The sequence below is a fragment of the Vipera ursinii genome (genome assembly GCF_947247035.1).
Source record: "Vipera ursinii genome assembly, chromosome: 1".
Taxonomy (NCBI): Eukaryota; Metazoa; Chordata; class Lepidosauria; order Squamata; family Viperidae; genus Vipera; species Vipera ursinii.
In genome coordinates, this window is record NC_139512.1 from 277,898,358 (window position 1) to 277,909,947 (window position 11,590).

At 38.5% G+C, this 11,590-nt stretch overlaps 1 protein-coding gene across 1 annotated transcript in view; it reads left to right on the top strand.

Moving 5' to 3' along the window:
• IGF2R (insulin like growth factor 2 receptor) overlaps nucleotides 1-11,367 on the top strand; it is a 93,540-nt gene extending 82,173 nt beyond the window's left edge. The window contains exons 44-48 of the mRNA XM_083372883.1: nucleotides 1,282-1,466; nucleotides 3,527-3,713; nucleotides 4,529-4,681; nucleotides 7,047-7,116; nucleotides 9,593-11,367. Of these exons, the coding sequence (XP_083229009.1) occupies nucleotides 1,282-1,466; nucleotides 3,527-3,713; nucleotides 4,529-4,681; nucleotides 7,047-7,116; nucleotides 9,593-10,009 (1,012 nt within the window). The 3' untranslated portion in view covers nucleotides 10,010-11,367. The remainder of the gene's footprint in view (nucleotides 1-1,281; nucleotides 1,467-3,526; nucleotides 3,714-4,528; nucleotides 4,682-7,046; nucleotides 7,117-9,592) is intronic.
• The last annotated feature ends 223 nt before the right edge of the window (nucleotides 11,368-11,590 follow it).

Here is an 11,590-nt window from a genome sequence, read left to right on the forward strand (position 1 = left end):
ACTTAGACCAGGAGAAGACTCAGCCTTCTAGTTGCCAATTGCTTAGTGAAAAACTGGTAGATGATCTGAAACTGAGCAAAATGTCTATCTACCACTTCTAGTAATGTGAAGTTTCAGGTCACAACCATCAGTCTGGATTTTTTTAATTGATGCAATAACTTTTAAATCTGGACAGAGGTGCTGACAGCTTTATAAGAAGAGTTGTTTAAGTATTAAAGTTTGGTATATGGTGTATTGGTTAATACATTTCTTAAGCAATTAACTAATTTTGCATGTGTATGGCTTATTTATGTAAGCTAAATAGATAATTCTACTGTTACATAGTTAGATAAGTGTGTACATTGAAAAACAAATTGCATTTTCTCACAGAGACAGATTCATCTTAATTTGCTGGAATGGAAGTAAATTCTGCTCCGGCAGCCACAGGAGCAAATTTATGTATATGTGGTAGATTGATGCAAGAGATATGTGGTAGATTTTTCAATCTTTAGGAAAGTACTTATTGTAGACATATTATAAAACTAGGATAAATATATAATTTAAAATTTATCCCTATCATTTAAATGTATCTCTATCCCTATCATTAAAAGTAACATCTAGTTCCAGAATGAAGGGTATGTGAATGGTTTTCATAATAGTGAAGATGGGTACAGGTAGTCCTCGACTTATGACCACAATTGAGCCGAAAATTTCCATTGCAATGCAAGACTGTGGTTAAATGGGTTTTGTGCCATTTTACAAACTTTTTGCCCCAATTGTTAAAGGAACCACTGCAGCTGTTAAGTTAATAGCACTGCTTTCAGGTTAATCTGCCTTCCCCATTGACTTTGCTTGTTAGCAGATCACAAAAGGTGATCGTGTGACCCTGGGATGCTCAACTGTCCTAAGAGTTGCCAGGCATCCAAATTTTGATAACATGACCTTAGCGATGTTGCAATAGTTGTGGCGGTAAGTGTGAAAAACAGCCATAAGTCACTTTTTTCAGTGCTGTTGTAACTTTGAATGGTCACTAAACAAATGGTTGTAAGTTGGGGACTAGCATTTAGGTAAAACAAAAATTGAGGAATTATAGATTACTTGGAAATGGGTGAGAAAAGTCCCTTGCTAGATGGATCTAAACTTGGAAATTTTAGGTGAATTAAAATAGATTCCTTTGAATAGAGAATAGTAGTAATTAGCTAGTTGAAAAGTTTTTTTTGTCTTAGCTCTGCTTATTTCTGTATCCTTACTTTATATATGTGTGTATATTATGTATTTTTATTTTAAATTCTTTTGTTCCAGATTATACAATGCATCAGGAGATTTAAGAACAAACGGTGACAGATATATTTATGAGATTCAGCTTTCTGCTATCACTGCTTCAAAGAATCCAGAATGCATGGGAGCAAACATCTGTCAGGTTAAAATATCGGATACACGTATTCGTAGAGTTGGGTCATCAAAAAGTGCTCATTATTATATTCAAGGTAAGTAATTACTTGCTAGTGATGATGACAACCTGAGTTATGCGCAGAATAGAAATCCAAACCAAACAAATTGCATTGGAAGCTCTGTTGAACTGTTCCCGTCTTCACTAAAAATGAAATCTGGAATGTTTTGTTTATTCCTAGTTTCTTCTAAATCATCTATTGAAATTCAGAGAGATTCCAAAGTGATTTTACTGAGCAAGAAGGGCCAGACTTGCCCTGTTGTGTCTATCCACCACCATCGCCACCCACCCCCATTTCTTGCTGATGTATCAGTCCCAGAATGCAACCATGTCCCAATAATCAGATATCTTACCCGCAGGCCCATCCTCAGTCTTCCCAGTGTATTTTCTTCTTACCGTTTTTGCTGCCCTTCAGTTATAACAACAACAAAAAAAAGGCTACACCTGGTCATTCAAACACAGTCCAAGGCAGCTGCTCCAATCCTTTAGGCGGAGTTTCTTTAAAAGCCAGGTTTTTATGGCTAAAGTCTGATTTTGGGAGATGTTTTTTTCCATTCTCCTCTCCCCCTCCCAACAATTCTGTTCAGAAGGACAGAGCCTTGGTGGAGCAGTGGGCTAATGCCTCCTTAAGTAACACCAGCTGCCTGCAATTAGTGCAGGTTCGAGTCCCACCAGGCTCAAGGTTGACTCAGCCTTCCATCCTTCCGAGGTAGGTAAAATGAGGACCCAGATTGTTGGGGGCAATTAAGCTGACTTTGTAATAATGCCGCTTGGGGGTGTGTGTGAAAGCCCTAATAAGCAGGCATATACATAGAATGAAGGCTACTGCTAAGCTTGTAAGCCGCCCTGAGTCTTCGGAGAACGGCGGGATATAAATGGAATTAAAATAAAAAATAAAAAAAAATCTTTGTGTATCCCAAAGGAAACAATCACATACAATTGAGGTGGGGGAAAAACAACTAGTCTACAGAAGCTGTTTTGTGGCTAGAATTATTTGGGCATAAATCTACCCAGTAACTTTTGTATAAGGGGGAGAGAGAGTGTGTTATGTTTCCCCCTTAGTGTTCCTCTATCACCTCTCTATTGCATTTCCAAGTTAAAAGAACAACCGAAAAGACAATACTAAATAATAGAAAAGCAGGGTGAAGAGTAAGTTGGTGGATATAAAGTTTTTTTTTCCTCACTCCATTTTCTCTTGGTTTCTGAGAGGAGAATGGTTGAAAAAGAAAATAATTTTTTATATATAGAGATCCCTTTTTTGTTTTCCTAAACTAGAGAGCAAAGGTAGGAAAACAAAAAAAAATCAACCTTTGTGTTCTGACCTCTTTTCCTTCCAGTCATTACACAAGTGGAAACTTAATGTGCAAATTTCCCAGCTCACCTCTGTGAGAGGCGAGAAGGAAACGGAAGGAATAACATTATTTACTAAGTAGGAATTTAGTAACTGCAGTAACTTTTCTGTATAAATAAGAACAAGTAGTTCTTGCTTAGCAACTGCTAAATGACCGGTTATGATGGCGCTGAAAAAAATAATTTTATGACTAATACCCACATTTACGACCTTGATGTGATTGCCTTTACAGTTAGCATTCCTTGTTCTGTGCTTGATCTTTCTCCCCTCCTGCATGCAGACCAGAGAACGTGGAGAAGAAGGGAGTAAGGCACATAATAGGGAATGTACTTAGAAAGAAATGCAAGGGGGGAGTTGACGAAAAATAATAGTCAAGCACAGGAAAAGTTGCCTACAGAAATTGATTGGGTTTCCTCCCCCCCCCAGTTGCTTGTTTAAGCAATCTCCTCTGAAAAAAATGATCATTTAATAGGCAATCTCTTCTGTGTTTTGTCCCATTTTTCTCTCCCTCTTCCCTCTGGCAGAGAAAGAGATTGGAGAGGAAGGATTTACAAGAGAATAAGCAGGCACACAATGGGGAGTAGACCAGTTATAGTATCTTTAGTAACCTACAAGACTGAAAGTACATTTCTTCTCTGTCACCTTAACAGCCCAAGAAACTAGGAATGTGCCTTCTGAGATGTCCACAAAATGTAACAACCAACAATTGATTGTGAATTTTTTTTTAATGTTTTCTTCCTTTGCAGATGATGTTTTGGATCTTGTGTTCTTCTCTGACTCCAAATGTGGCAGAGATACCAACAAATCTGTCTCCTCAACTATTGTCTTCCACTGTGATAAAGACGCTGAAGAAGGCATCCCAAAATTTCTTCATGAATCAATGGACTGCCAGTACCTATTCACCTGGTACACCTCGGCAGTTTGCCAGTTGGTGTAAGTAAATTTCATAAGAATAATTCTTAATGATTAATTCTCCCTCTCCCTCCCCCTCTCTCCCCCCCCTCTCTCTCTCTCTCTTTCTCTCTCTCCCCCTCTCCCTCTCCCCCCCCTCTCATGGATGTGGCATGCCAAAACCGTACCCACCCCAGCTCTGGCAATGGGGAAAAAGTCAAGATATGTCATGACATGTCACGTGATGGGTTTGTCGCCCCGATTTAATGGATGTTGCCTTTTCCAGTTGTTTGACCCAAATGTGACCATGAAGAATAAAGTGGAATGTAACATACAAAACATGAATTCAAATAGTTGTGTATATAGCAATAACCTTAGCAGCCTTGTTGACTTGAAGAATTGAATAGATAACTGACTATAGCTATATTGGGGGGGAAACAGTGCCGGGAAATTTTGCTTGTTTGGTTGGAAGTTGATTAATCTGCTCTGAAATTGGAGGATTAAAATAATTATTTTTTAAAATGACTTATAATACATAGTTGTTAATTATTTCCAACTACAACCTTCACCGCTTGTTTCAGAATAGGAGTAATTTAGCAAAGTTTTTGGATAGCATTGAATTTAATTAGCTAAAAGTCTGCAAGTGTCATTTATGAACGGTGCCCAGGAAATGCAATAGAAATGTGTACTCAGAATGAGGCTAACTTGTCTCCTCTGCACCAAACCTTTCCAAGGATCAGAGAAAGCCATTCTAGTCTGCAACAGAATAGAGAGAATAAGTAATACGTGGAGGGCTCCTTTTGCAGAGCAGATGATATTTTCTGAATTCAAACTCCCATTTCTTGAATCATTTGCAGAAGCTCTGAAACAACAAATGATGGAAACTATGTGGAAGATTTTCCTAAAGGCCTTTCAGGAAGAAGCCAAGCAGTTGGAGCATTATTGAGTTTACTCCTTGTGATTCTCACAGCTTGTCTTGTGATCCTGTTACTTTACAAAAAAGAAAGAAGGTAGGACCAAAAAGAATGCTCAGATGTTTGCTTTTGCAATGCCTCCCCAATGCAACATTTTGGAAAAGTTTTATTGTCCTTGAAAACAACATGTCCAACACCCATAAAACTGTGCTAGAGCTGTTTCTTCATTAAACATTTTACTATTCTTATAGGATAGTAGCAATACCAATAGCACTTAGACTTATATACTGCTTCACAGTGCTTTAAAGCCCTCTCTAAGCGGTTTACAAATTCCAGCCTATTGCCCCCAACAATCTGCGTCCTCATTTTACTGACCTCAGAAAGATGGAAGGCTGAGTCAACCTTGGGCCGGTGAGATTCAAACTGCTGAACTGCTGGCAATCAGCAGTCAGCAGAATTAGCCTGCAATAACTACTGCGCCAACATACAGGGAGTGCAGAATTATTAGGCAAATGAGTATTTTGACCACATCATCCTCTTTATGCATGTTGTCTTACTCCAAGCTGTATAGGCTCGAAAGCCTACTACCAATTAAGCATATTAGGTGATGTGCATCTCTGTAATGAGAAGGGGTGTGGTCTAATGACGTCAACACCCTGTATCAGGTGTGCATAATTATTAGGCAACTTCCTTTCCTTTGGCAAAATGGGTCAAAAGAAGGACTTGACAGGCTCAGAAAAGTCAAAAATAGTGAGATATCTTGCAGAGGGATGCAGCACTCTTAAAATTGCAAAGCTTCTGAAGCGTGATCATCGAACAATCAAGCGTTTCATTCAAAATAGTCAACAGGGTCGCAAGAAGCGTGTGGAGAAACCAAGGCGCAAAATAACTGCCCATGAACTGAGAAAAGTCAAGCGTGCAGCTGCCAAGATGCCACTTGCCACCAGTTTGGCCATATTTCAGAGCTGCAACATCACTGGAGTGCCCAAAAGCACAAGGTGTGCAATACTCAGAGACATGGCCAAGGTAAGAAAGGCTGAAAGACGACCACCACTGAACAAGACACACAAGCTGAAACGTCAAGACTGGGCCAAGAAATATCTCAAGACTGATTTTTCTAAGGTTTTATGGACTGATGAAATGAGAGTGAGTCTTGATGGGCCAGATGGATGGGCCCGTGGCTGGATTGGTAAAGGGCAGAGAGCTCCAGTCTGACTCAGACGCCAGCAAGGTGGAGGTGGAGTACTGGTTTGGGCTGGTATCATCAAAGATGAGCTTTTGGGGCCTTTTCGGGTTGAGGATGGAGTCAAGCTCAACTCCCAGTCCTACTGCCAGTTTCTGGAAGACACCTTCTTCAAGCAGTGGTACAGGAAGAAGTCTGCATCCTTCAAGAAAAACATGATTTTCATGCAGGACAATGCTCCATCACACGCGTCCAAGTACTCCACAGCGTGGCTGGCAAGAAAGGGTATAAAAGAAGGAAATCTAATGACATGGCCTCCTTGTTCACCTGATCTGAACCCCATTGAGAACCTGTGGTCCATCATCAAATGTGAGATTTACAAGGAGGGAAAACAGTACACCTCTCTGAACAGTGTCTGGGAGGCTGTGGTTGCTGCTGCACGCAATGTTGATGGTGAACAGATCAAAACACTGACAGAATCCATGGATGGCAGGCTTTTGAGTGTCCTTGCAAAGAAAGGTGGCTATATTGGTCACTGATTTGTTTTTGTTATGTTTTTGAATGTCAGAAATGTATATTTGTGAATGTTGAGATGTTATATTGGTTTCACTGGTAAAAATAAATAATTGAAATGGGTATATATTTGTTTTTTGTTAAGTTGCCTAATAATTATGGACAGTAATAGTCACCTGCACACACAGATATCCCCCTAAAATAGCTATAACTAAAAACAAACTAAAAACTACTTCCAAAAATATTCAGCTTTGATATTAATGAGTTTTTTGGGTTCATTGAGAACATGGTTGTTGTTCAATAATAAAATTAATCCTCAAAAATACAACTTGCCTAATAATTCTGCACTCCCTGTAGTTCTAGTAGCAGCACACAACAAATAATACTGGCTAATATACTGAGAGCAGTCCACACCTCTTTTTTTTTTAATCAAGCACAAGTATTTTTGAAAGAGCTAATGTCTACAGACATCTTTGGAGATTGCTATTGAATTCAAAACTTTGCTACTAGTAGCATCTCTTTCCCACTTTTGTCATCCACTGTAACCAAACTGCCTCCTGCCTCTAGTCTGCTATCAGGGTCCTCTTCAAAGCCTGTGTGCTTGCTTCTCCCCCCCTCCCCCCAATTAAAAAAAAATGGTATCCCTCTTTTTTCCAGTTTCATTTGCAACTTGATAATAGCTTGTTTTATTGAGAAGATACGGAAACTTGGTAGATGTTACCCCAGAATATAAAGTGTGTAACATTATTATTTTTTATTTCATAGAGAATCTATGAAGCAGAAGATAGTCAACTGCTGTCGGAGATCATCAAATGTTTCTTACAAATACACTAAGGTACTTTATAAGTGCATCAAATATTCTGCTTATAGCTCTATATTGTAGTCATAACTATACTGTGTGCAGAGCTATAGCATGTTTAAAATCAGTGCTACAGTACTTAATTACACATAAGCATGAAGTGTGAATAACTGGATGAATTTTACAAACTAAAAAAAAAATCTGTCATACGTTTACTAAGGATTATTTATTGATAGCTTTCAGTTTTCTCCTATGCAGTATTTGGAAGAACTGTATATAAAAGTATTTCCATTCATTCAAAGCTTCATGTTTGAACAGTTGGGGGAAAATATTGAAAGCATGGCTGTGTGTCATTTCAAAGGAATAAGTGCCAAATGGAGAAGCAGCCAGAGGTGTAGAAGCTTCCAGTTTATTTCTCTAGATCACTTTGTGGAACTGGTGGCCCCTAGGGCATGGGTAGGCAACCTCGGCTCTTTTATGACTCATGGACTTCAACTCCCAGAATTCCTGAGTCAGCTATGCTGACTCAGGAATTCTGGGAGTTGAAGTCCATGAGTCATAAAAGAGCTGAGGTTGCCTACCCCTGCCCTAGGGTATTTCTAAACTATAAACATAAGCCATCCTATCAGCGTCCATGCCAAGTTCTTAGAAGATATACTTAGCAAGCAAAGGCAACAGCTTTCTCATCCTGTCTGTAGAAAACAACTAAACTCTTTTCTGTAGGAACAAAGCTGCTAGTATTTAATCAAATAATGTGGTGCGTGAAACTTTGGGAATCCTTTTGAATTTTCAATATTTCTGCCTAGATTTGATGTAAAACACAATCTGTTTTCCATACAAATCCTAAAACCAGATAAAGAAAACCCAATTAAATAAATAAGCCGAAAACATACTTCTTTATTTATTGAGAGAAATGATTCAAAGCTATTTATTTGTGTTTGGCAAAAGTATGTGAACCTTTGCTTTCAGTAACTGGTATGCTTTCCTCGGGTAGAAATAACTGCAACTAAACATTTTTGATAGCTGTTGATCAGTCCTGAGGAATTTTAGTCCATTCCTTCATACAGAATAGCTTTAATGCAGAAATGTTGGTGGGCTTGCTTGCCTCAACTGCTCTCTCAGGTTCTTCCACAACATTTCTATTAGATTAAGGTCTGGACTTTGACTTGGCCATTTCAATACATTAACTTTCTTTTTATTTATTCATTTTTTGGTTTTATGACTTGTGTGTTTTTGAGCAGTTGTAATGACTGCATGATCCACTTTCTCTTAAGTTTCAATTCTGGGACACATATCCTGTCATTTTGGCCATACAATAATTCAGAATTCATAGTTCCATCAATAATGGCATCCTAGACAAAAGGCAGCAAAGCAGGCCCAAACCATGATATTGCCATCACCATGTTTCACAGATGAGACAAGGTTCTTAAGATGGAATGCAGTGTTTGCCTTTCACCAACAGAATGTTTTTCTTCCAAGGCAAAACAAATAAATCTGTTTTGGTCTCATCCGTCCACAGAACATTCTTCCAAAACTTTCAGGTCTTTTGCAAAGTATAGATGGGCAGCAGTATTCTTTTTGGAAAGTAGTGACTTTCTCCTTGCAATCCTGCACACCATTATTCTTCCATTTGTTCTCCTCATGATGGTTTCACAACGCTGACATTTAACAATGAAAAAGAGATCCTCCGTTTCTAAAACATTATCCTTTGAGAGCTCCCGGTGTATTACACACCTTGCTCTTGGTGTGACCTTAGTGGATCAAACACACCTGGGGAAGGTAAGTATAGAGTTGAGTTGCCTCCATTTGTACACAATCTGCCTTACTGGATGGATGGAGTCCAACCCCTTTGGAAATAGCCTTCTTGTAATCTTTTCTAGCCTGGTGAGAATCAACCATTTTTCAGAGGACTTCAGAAGTGTCCACGGTTCAAGCCATGACATATTTCCATGTACCTATGTTGTATAGATTAGACCTAGATAGTGGATACCCAGAATTCTGTTCTTTAAGGAAAGACTTCCCACATTCACATCTGATTGCCATCACTCTGATTTCCCCTTCAAATGAACTTATATTCCTAGAGCTTCACATACTTTTTCCACACAGAAATGTGTAGTTTTGGATAATTTTCTTCCAACAGATACATGAGCAAGTATAGTAAAACTCACTTGTTTAATTGGGATTTCTTTATCTAGTTTCATGACGTGTGATGAATACATCATGTTTTAGGTCATATTTTCACATTCAGAGGGGTTCACAGATTTTTGAGCACCACTGAAGTGCTCCATAAAGCACTGTGTTCTTTGCTCAAGGATCCATATAACCTCAGCAGATGCTTTTCAAGACCTCAGGCAAAGGTTTTCCCGTTGTTCCTGATTCTCTCTAGTAAAAGAATTGAACGTATTTTGCTGAACTATAGTTCTCCAAACTCAGGTGTACCTTGGTTTTCAGCAAACTGAATGAATTTCTTTTTTAATACCATTCACTACTTGTGTGCCCTTGGACTTAACAGATAAATTCTGAAGAAGTAAATGAGAATGAAACAGAATGGCTCATGGAAGAATTAGCGGCACCAAATCACAGCTCCGGAAATGAAACACACATAAATGGCCACATATCACGAAAGGCAGCCATGTCAGATACCCTCATGTCCCTTCCGGTGGATGACATGGACAGTGAGGATGAAGTATTGACAATACCAGAAGTGAAGATTCATTCAGCCAGAGATGTTGATTCAAGAGACTTGAGCAGCACTAGAAGGCCTTATCATAACAAAGCTCATAAGTTTTCAAGCAGTGGTAAAACTGCTCTGCCTAACGGAAGGAAGAATAGCAAAACCAGCCCTGTTTTTGGTCAAGAAGATCTAAAGAACTCCATGAACACTGCGTCATACCATGATGATAGCGATGAGGACTTGTTGAACGTTTAACCTGCAATTGTGCCTAATTAAAATTCCATATGTGTGTATATATATATATATATATATATATATTAAATATATTAAGGTGGGACAGCAAAACACTTCCAACCAAAAATGAAGACTTGAGTTGCAGATGTCATTAGCAAGGGATTGTTTCAAGGGAAGGGTAGGAAGGTCAGTCCTAATTGTTTACAATGATTGGTGGCGGCTGGGTTTCTAGCATTCAGTGAATGAAATAAAGGTAATTCTTTTCAGCTAGAACACTCACACATATCCCTTGGGAAGGTTTTAGAAACTGTATCGTATTTTACAATGATGGGCTCAAATCTAAATGAAGTCCTTTCCGCTTCATTGTGAGACTTGCATTTTAACACTCTTTATATTTATTGCTCTCACTACTCAGGTTTCACTGGAAAAAAAAAGTTAGGCAATGTGTTCTTCCTGCAGGCAGGGTATTTTCTTCTGTAGATTCATCCATCTCATTAGGTTGGGTTTCTTTGGTGTACATCTTGGAGCTGTTCTGTATCTTGAATTCGCCTGTATATTTGATTGCTGTAATCTTATTCTATTAAAATAATTTGTTTTGATTTGAAAAATGTTTTAGCTGGAAGGTATAAATCCTATAGCTTTAGCCTTGAGCAGTGGCTGTCCTATGCATGTTAAGTCTGTTTTTTGGTACCAGTCATATAATGTCGTTCATCAGTGTTTATAAAAGTGTTGGTATAGCAACCCAATGCTATCCTTCAACATTAGCTGGGCAAAAAATAATAGAGTATGCCCTTTCCCAAAGACCCTTTCAGGTTAGATATTAATGCTTGTAGCTTTTTTCTCTTCAACTGTTGTTGTGATGAAAAAACACATGTACCTTTTTCGAATGCTGTCTCTCATCAGAAGCTTAAATGAATTTTTTCCTTCTTGGGAAATTGCCAACTAATTCCAAATCAAACTATAGTATCAGCTTTATTTCCCTGCAAATTTTTATCGCTGCTTTAAAGTCACAGGCTTGCAGAACAGAGGTACACTAAGGTTTTGGTACTAGGTGCATTTCCTTTGAAAGGTAAAACTCTTTGGATATCATCACTGAATTCCTTGATCATTGTTATATGCTGCAACAATTAACCATAAAGGAAAGGTGGAACAAGTTGTTCTTGCAGTATTTAGCATCTTAGTGCTTTTTAAGAGGCTCATGGATAACACATGAGTTTCTAAGAACTGTGCACCAGTATTTAGGCTGACCAGAGGCTCTTCCTTCATTCCTTGTCTTGTTCATGTTGGAGTACTTAAAATTGGCTTCCACTTGGTACCTGGATTTGATGTAACAAAGTGTTTAAAGAATTTCAATAAATAAAAGCTAAATTATGTTTCTGTAAGAATCTGTGGGCTATATTTTTTTCATGCCTTCACATGTCTATTATATTGGGTTTTCAAACAAACAAGGGCCAAACCTTTACAAAGTCCTTAATGCAGAATTTAAATAGCTTACAAAACACCGATGGTGAACCATGAAGATGTTAAAATGGGTGAAAGAGATCATACGAAAAGGCTCATGTCAAATACTGATATGGCAAAGATGTCGGAAGGTTGTCAGCA